The sequence below is a fragment of the Teleopsis dalmanni genome, chromosome X (genome assembly GCF_002237135.1).
Source record: "Teleopsis dalmanni isolate 2A chromosome X, ASM223713v2, whole genome shotgun sequence".
Lineage (NCBI taxonomy): Eukaryota > Metazoa > Arthropoda > Insecta > Diptera > Diopsidae > Teleopsis > Teleopsis dalmanni.
The window spans coordinates 40,426,414-40,434,967 of record NC_051848.1 but is presented as its reverse complement, the minus strand read 5'-3'; the positions used below and the strand labels follow the sequence as shown (position 1 = coordinate 40,434,967).

The following is an 8,554-nucleotide window of genomic DNA, read 5'->3' as shown; positions in this document are numbered from 1 at the left end:
TATATATATATATATATATATATATATATACTGTGTAAATTTGTTTTGAAATTGTATTTTCGAATTGTGTATATCCAACATATATGGTATATATTTTGTAAGTATAGGCTTATGTGAGTGTGCCTGTGTGTGTGTTTGTGTAATGTATATTGTTGGAGTGCATATGACACAAATTTTAAAACTGAGCAATGTATAAATGTATACGTGGATTTGCATTTACATATGTGAGCCTGAAAGTATGCTATAAAAGACTACAAACTGCATACAAACAAACAAAGATCCGAGAACAAAACCATTAAATTGTGTGCCTCATGTTAAGGTCATACGTTCCCCCACATAACGTATACGCATGTGAATGAATGAATATATTTATTTAAAGGGGAGTTCTTTTAACTGTTGCCACCGCATGCAGACGTGATGTACAAGGTGGAGTCACTGGTATCTCCTTAATGGCTCAAGCGTGATTAAAAATTTCAACTTTCCGAGTACATATCCTAAATATGCATATTTTACTTTATTTTTTTTTTTTTTTTGTTAAATTAAATATGTCATTCTGCAGTAGCTTAAGATTTTTTATTAACTCCTCGCTTAAGCAAATCACCCAATACACTCTATAATCCGAAGGAATAATAGAACAGGATTATAATACATACCTATATGCTCTTTAGTGAAAAGTAATATTTGAATAATATAACTATTATCAATTTTAAATGAATAAGTAAATGATTGTAAAAGAATATTCCATAATTTCAATATGTCTTTTTTGTTATAAATAATAACATGCAACCATGACTCAAGCAAAGTGCTATGTTTCCTTATCCTAATTAGTTTATATCAAACTGTACACACTTTTCCAGTACTCCTAATTAGCTAACTGAAATAGACGTAGGTATAAACACAAAAGATGCTCTAGTGTCTTCTCTTCGAGGCCAGTAGACATATACTACAGGAAACTTGGCAGCGCAGACTGAGTTTGGCACCATGTCGCCAGACAAAATTCTATGTACCAAGTCAGAGGTTCTACATCTGAAATGTAGGGGCCATGTAGTTTTTGACCTGGCTACTGAGGATATATAGGTAAGTCCAATTCCAATTTGTTTGGAATCATAAAAAATGGTTGTAAGTCAACTTTTATCTGCAGCTGGCAGAAGTTGGGATTTAAACGGGAGGTTTCAAACCAGTGGTGCGAACTCTAGCTAATATATGCGGTCATTGCCTGCTATATTAGTATGTCCAAGAACTCAAACTAGTTATTTTTTAACTACAGTTTAGTACGTTTGTACATCGTCTATATTTAGAAACATTTTAGGCAAAATGTAAATTATTAAAATAGCTTTAACAACTACCTGACCATCAGTGAGAATATAGAATTCCTTTCTATGAAAGTCCATGCTTGCAGTGAAATAATAGGTACTCAAAATTTGGAAAATTTCTACTTGAAATTATAAAGTTAAATCGTAAAAGTTATGGAATTAACTAGTGTCTAGGAACGCAGTATAGAGTCCGGCTTCTACAAACATTCCAATCCCCCTCTTCAGAAAGTACTGACTGCAAAGCTATTATCAAACTATAAGTAAAGATATAAAAGACATAAAGACATGAGTAATCCAATTCGTCCTTTTTAGTATTCAAAAATATTTATGGAATATTTTCATGTCCTACCGTCATCGAGTGCCATAAGTTTACGTGGTCAAGGTTTTTTGCAGTGAAAGTAGGCGAAAGTGATTAATGTGAATATTATTGGGTAGTGAATGTAGCATAACATTGAGTGGCGTACGATCTTAATGCACCCATTGCGCCCATGCATAATGATCTTTGCAGTTTGGTTAGAGTTTGAAGACTGTACTGTTAATCAGCGAGAGCCACTAAACTAGAACTCCATATGTTATAATTAATCGAACGATCGCTGTGTTTAGCCAGAGAATTTCTTAACGCTGAAGTCCACTGTCATAACCATACATCTTTTGTACTCGTCTATGGCCACACATGCTTTGCTAAGTCTTTCGTCAACATTGACTCTCCAGTTAAGCTTTTCATCCAAAATTTTCACTGAAATTGATTTAGTGGAACTGCTATCTACGTTATTGCCTCCGGAGTAAAGGATTAGCAACAAATATGATTTTGTAATCATTAATAAGAATTAAATTTCATATATCTTTCAAAGTAAAGCATTTTGTATTTGTTGTGTAATTAAAATATTTATTAACTCATATACATCACGTGTTAGAATATAAAAATAAATGTAAAACGGCAGACTTTAGTACGAACAATATTTTTATACTAATAATTTTCATAAAAATAATTTTGTAATTTAATTTACAAAAATTTTAAGATTTTGGCTTCATTTCCGTTACGACAAATCAGGGGGTTAGAATATCGCATCACTGCGAAGGACATTAAATAGAATTGAAATACAGCATAACAGGAAACTTCAGGCAGTAACATTAGAATGGAATGGACATCATAATTAATAAAACAATCGACGCTTTTCGGATTTTAATACTCCAATAGATAATAAACTCAACAACTGTACAACATATGCCATCATTGAACACCAATGCATATCAATTCATATGACATGATATCATCATAAGTATATATCATACTGTGCTAAATATCATTGATTGAGCTTTGAATATAATAATATTTCATTAAATCGAAAAACAAGTGAAATATATTTTACCTTCTTATCTTCATTTTCACCAATGGTCACATCATCCATCATCGACTATAAGAACTATTATTGTAGGTTAAGTGTTGAGAGGTGCGCCAGAGCTCAAAGGCCAACCATTTATGACATTGCTCACTTCTTTAGAAAAACGTACCCTCTTCTTACGCTTTGGCTTCTCGTCACCAACTTGTGCTCCTTTTTTAATTCCCATTGAATTTCTTTTAACCTTTGGCATAATAAACTTAGGCTTGACTTTTCGTTCTTTAACAATTTTCTTAGGCTTGGCTTTAATCACACGCCGACGTTCTTCCATCATGTCATAGAACTTAACGAACCAATCAAGAAAATCATACTGTCTATCGACTTTTTGTGTTACTAAAGCCTCAATTGGTATGAATTTCTTGACAAACTTTGTCTTAAACCCTTCCTTCAGCAGAATATAATGACGTACATAGTCGTATGGCATATCAGTCTCCGGTTTAACTTTGCTCATATCTAAGGAACCAGGATAAAGTTTATCGAATAACTGACAATACACAGCACCCGATTGCAGCTCATCGACACTTTTCAATTGAGTACCAAGTATCTTATTAAGCGACTTTATATTTTTCCTACGTTGAACCCATTTATTAACTGGTTTCGTGATGACGTTACGCAAATGAGCACCATAATTCAAAGATAAATTGGGTACATACGGATTTTTTGTACGAGCTTTTGGTTTTTTACTTACAACTGTTCCAAACAATGCCGGTGCTGGAGTTTTTTTGACCAAATTCTTTACAATCGGTGGAGCATAAATTTTCTTCGGACTAGCGACGGTTGGAGTTTTTGCATTTTTTTCATCCTTTACATCATTTCCTTTTATTATTTTTCTAGTGCCAACTGTGGTTGTTCCCTTCAACATGCTTAAATACCACTATACCAAAATTTAGATATCGAAAATGAGTGACTTAATACTGCAACAGCACTTTTTATGGAAACAATTTTGACTGCTCAATTTTAGTGATGATTTCGAATAGAAAAAAAATATATATGTCAGATATATAAAATCAAAATGTGTATTCTATTTCAAGAAAAATTTGTTTTTCTAAGTTACTGAGTTAAATTAGTAAAATTTAATATAGCCTACTAAAGTTAAAGTAAAGTGGTTGGTGTTAATTGGGATGCCAACTGTATGTTATTCCATAAACTTATTGAGTGACGTCATATGTACGATTTTAACAGTCTAATCAAAAAGCACTTTGCCCTCGATTTGGTGCTATGGTGATATGTATTTGGATTTTAAGTAACAAATTAGTACCTTATTTGAAACACTTAAGAATCAATTTAGTGTCACTTTAGTGTGCAGTGTGAGACTAGTCACTACTCATATTTTTTCGCAATTTTTTGATATATATCGATTTTCAACTACTTCTGGATGTATTATTTATTCATCCGTTTGTACTAGTTCATGAGTATTTAAAAATATTCCTTGATTTTGTGAGTTTTTATATAAATTTTTGACTACACGTGACAAACATAAAACTTTAAACATGTCAAATTAGAAACGATGACTTTACGCTTTTTATCCATTCAACCCAAATAATTTTTTTATTTTTTTTTTATTTTAGAATTTCTTTTTCTAGATATTTTCTAGATTCTGCAAGTATCTATAAATTTCTTAGAAAACCAAAACCAAAGCGCTTGTTGTGTTTTGTAATTAAAACAAACTTATAAGCTAGATTTTCAGACAGTGAACCCAACAATCCTTTTTTGTGATCTGTTTTCTATTTAAAGACTTGTTTCTTATTTCTATTTGATGGTTTATTTCATTATAATTTAAGAGTTTATTAGCTGAGATGAATTTAGAATCTCAAACGTGTTTGACACATGCAAGATTGATCTTGTGAAAACAAACTCTACTTTCAAAAAAAAAAAAACAATCATGATGAATTAAAAGAACAATTTTTTAAACAAAAATATAAAAATGTCGACTAAATTAATAGTAAGTCACTTAAGTACAACTGACTTAATAGTGTTCACATGTTAGTTTTAAACTTACAATTTCTATGCGAACTGTTAAGTAACTTCCAAATATATTTTAATTGAAACAAAGCTAATATACACGGTGTTTTTAGGTTAAACGCACAAGTATGTAACTGAGTATCTAATCAAAATACAAAATAAGAGGTTCAAACGTCAGACGTGAATCCATATATACCGAAATAAAGCGACACACAAGGCTGCATACTAAGTTTAATCGTCTGACTGAAATTGAACAGCTCACTGAACAGCTCGCCATATTTGTTTGGAGTCACTAGCAGCAGGGTACTCCAGCCCCAGCCCAAGCCACAGCCACAGCCAGTCACAGCCCCAGCCACAGCCGCGCCAGCTATCAATTGATATTTGCTGATTGCAAAAGCCGATAGTGCTGAAGTGGAAAATATAAAAAACATACTTCTGTGGCACAAAAAAGGGCGCATTATCCGTGCACACATAAATAAGGGAGTACATATCAATGTATACAAATAGTAGATTGTAAACCTCAAAGTAGATACGTTGACTTCTTTCGTACTCCAAACCAAAGAGCAGTTACGTTGCTTTCTGATTGTTGCGCACATCTTCCACGATTACGTCCTGCTCCGCAGGTGTCTCAAATTGTAAATGTTTCATCATGAACATTGTCGTCATCATCATTACCAGCACCATTGCGTACCCAAGCAGCACAGACATCAACTCAAGCTTAGCTTTCATAGCTGACGTTTTTATTAGTCCAAATACATGCACAGATACACAGGCAAAGTGGCAACACAAAAAGAAAAAAAAAGCGAGTAAAAATAAGTATCTGACAGATGGACAAACTCGTAGGTACACACTCATATGCACATAAGCTAAGCGTACATTGCAAAGCAAGAAGCGTTCTTTGCGTAGCATTCCTTAGACGCGATATCGCACCAGATTGCTCTGTTCAATCGCGTGCTAGTCCTTTTCTTTTCTTTTCATCCACACCTTTTTTTTCTTCAATCTACGAGTATTTTACATAAAAATATAAAACGGAAATTCCCATGCCGTGAATATTAAGGGAAGCAACTCATTGATGAAATCGTCTATGGATGCGTCTTTGCTCTCGTTATCACATCCGCCATCTTTGTTGTCATCTTCATTATTACAGCAATGCATTGAATTACTTTAAAGGAAGAAAAAAGGAATTTTGCGAAAAATTGCTTTGGAGTTAACATAGAATTTTATGAGATTTTTTTTATCATCTCCGTTACAGCATTTTATTTTCGCACTTACCATTATACCCGACTCTATACATATTAATATGACGATGTAGACTTCAAGTAAATCACACTCTGTAACAATACCGTTGAGTGTTCGGTTAAAATATTATTCAAACTTTAGACACCGAAACAGAAGTAAACTATATTAATGTCTGGAAAAAAATTAATAATTATATTTGACTAATAAATATTTTGAGAACAACCCTAACTAAATTGGTAAAGGTTGTTCTAAACTGAATGAAAATGAGTTGTCCTATAGGGTTAGGATTATAATTTGCTAATATTATTCTTTGGACTTTGGTATATGAAAAACCATATTAAGTGAAGCAATTTCTTAAACTTTTAAGAAATTATTTTCCTGAACTTGAAAATGTACTATACATCAAAAATTATTCAATAATCAGTTGAGTCAGTGCACCTGAGCATTTTTACTCTCTATTAACTGCGAGGTTTCTTCAAAACCCCTCTTTGCGTCTTGACTATTGATTATTGTTTATCACTTCATCATCATGTTAATATAATTTGATTTGTCTCCAACCTTCGCTTAGGAGGAAGCAAAGGTTGATCAATTAAATCTAAGCTACCTTCTCACCTTGCTACTCTTCCTATTACTATTCCACTTTAGTGCGTATGTAGTAAAATTTTTTATCGCCTTAAATGATGATATAATATAACTCCTACTGTGCTGATATGTAGATATTAGTATGTAATTTGGTCTTTTAAGTAATTTTACATATATTAGTCTTGTGGCTGGTTTGTTGACAGCTCACAACAGATCAGAAAACCATGTTAGAAGATTCAAGCACTCTCATAATCATTCCTGTCGGAGTTATGTGGGGACAACGAAACTGACTTACATCTCTTTTGTGACTTCTGAGCGTATGCATAGCGTCGATTTACTATTTATAGGGCTTCTTCTTTTGAGAATCTTGACCAACTCCAGTAATCTGCCATAAGAAGTGGGTTTCAAGCTTTGCCAAAAATTTCAGTTGGTTTTTATATATCTGCGTTTCTTATATATTAATAAAATATGAAAAATGCTTTAGTGGATTATTAGAATTGCCGGTATCACCCAACTTTACCAATCATAACACCACTCCACTATACAATGGCTTTAAATACTCTATGTCCTATTCCTATATCTGCAGTATGTGGGCGAGTGTTTCGAGAAGGACCAATTTTTTAATTGATATTGTAGATTAGTTTGTAACATATTTTCTGCAAAAAATTATATTACATTCTGAGAATGGTATTGTAAATTCAAGTTGAAATATTATCACTATTTAACGTAAATGAAATGTATATAAATCCATAAATGCACAAATTTGGTCCAAGCACAAGAACAATAGTCTTTGTTCCAAAGTAAGTATATATGAGACGATTTGTCAGGAATTTACCCTTAAGATGCTTAAATGTAACTTAGTAGTAATTACATTCGTCACATACATATATACATGTACACATATACATACATGTGCGCATACATAAGTATGTATGTAGGGGAACACATACCTTATAGATCAAAATTTTAAACCTTAACATATGCATCTGTGGTTATGTCAAAAATATTCTCTGCTAAAGTGCCTGCACAGAATTTCTGAACAATTTGGAAAGTGCTTCAAAACTGCATATCAAAATTGATGCAGAAAATATTTCACAACAACAACAGCAACAAGAAATTCACTGCCATTAGCATTACTGAGCGGCAGCACTTTGCTACATACACCTCTTAAGCAAGAATAACAACAACAACAACAATAATAATAATAATACCAACAACAAGAAATACCATAATAACAACAACAATTGCATTAACCATTCATAAATGTACAAGTATGTGTATCATTACAAATCTGAAACTCTTGGTGGCGACTGTTTTTGAGAGAAGCGTCATCGTCATCATCATCATCATCATCATCATCATCATCATCATCATCATCATCATCAGCGGTGGGGAGAGCAATCTTTTGGTACAATGACACTTTGAGTGGTTGACGCTGGCATTAGTTTTGCCTTTTAAATGTGTCACGTTATTCATGCCCCGTATAAATAACGTCATGTATAAATTGAACACACAGCGACATACGTCTCCTTTTTTAGTTATACACGCATACATACACACACATATGCATATCTTAACACACATGCTTTCACGAAATGTACGTCATCTAAATATATGAGTTAGTTGTTACAGTAGTTGTTATTTTTTTTTTAATTCCTTTAATTCTCAGTTTTGTTCTTGTACTTCATCGTCTCCTTTTCTTGTTGTTGTTATTGTTGTTGTTGTTTTTGGCTCGCTTCCATGTGGGCTTTACATGAGCTCATATGTTACTGAGCTACTATCCAGCATTGATAACTACGCTGACGCCAAGAAATATGTTACAAATACACATTTAACATTTTACATTTTACAGTGCAAACACACATACATAAAGAGTATTAGTGAAGAGTATTAGTGCAGAAAGTACAATGTATTTTCAAAGCTAGAAACTGTTCTCAACTGGGATTTATGAATTGTTAAAAATAACAAAAAAAAAAAACAAAAAACCAACTCCGCACAAATATGCAACTCTTTAAGTTAGTGCTTAGTACAAGATATCAAACCAAAAACACCGCTTAA

The 8,554-nt window shown here is 32.8% G+C and overlaps 1 protein-coding gene across 1 annotated transcript; it reads right to left on the bottom strand.

The window, feature by feature from the left end:
- Positions 1–2,268: 2,268 nt before the first annotated feature.
- Positions 2,269–3,704, bottom strand: LOC119689110 (microtubule-associated protein RP/EB family member 1-like; the record flags this gene model as incomplete). Its single annotated transcript, XM_038103852.1, is given in 2 exon segments — positions 2,269–2,629; positions 2,684–3,704. A coding segment is annotated over 1 exon segment (825 nt). The 5' UTR covers positions 3,576–3,704.
- Positions 3,705–8,554: the final 4,850 nt, after the last annotated feature.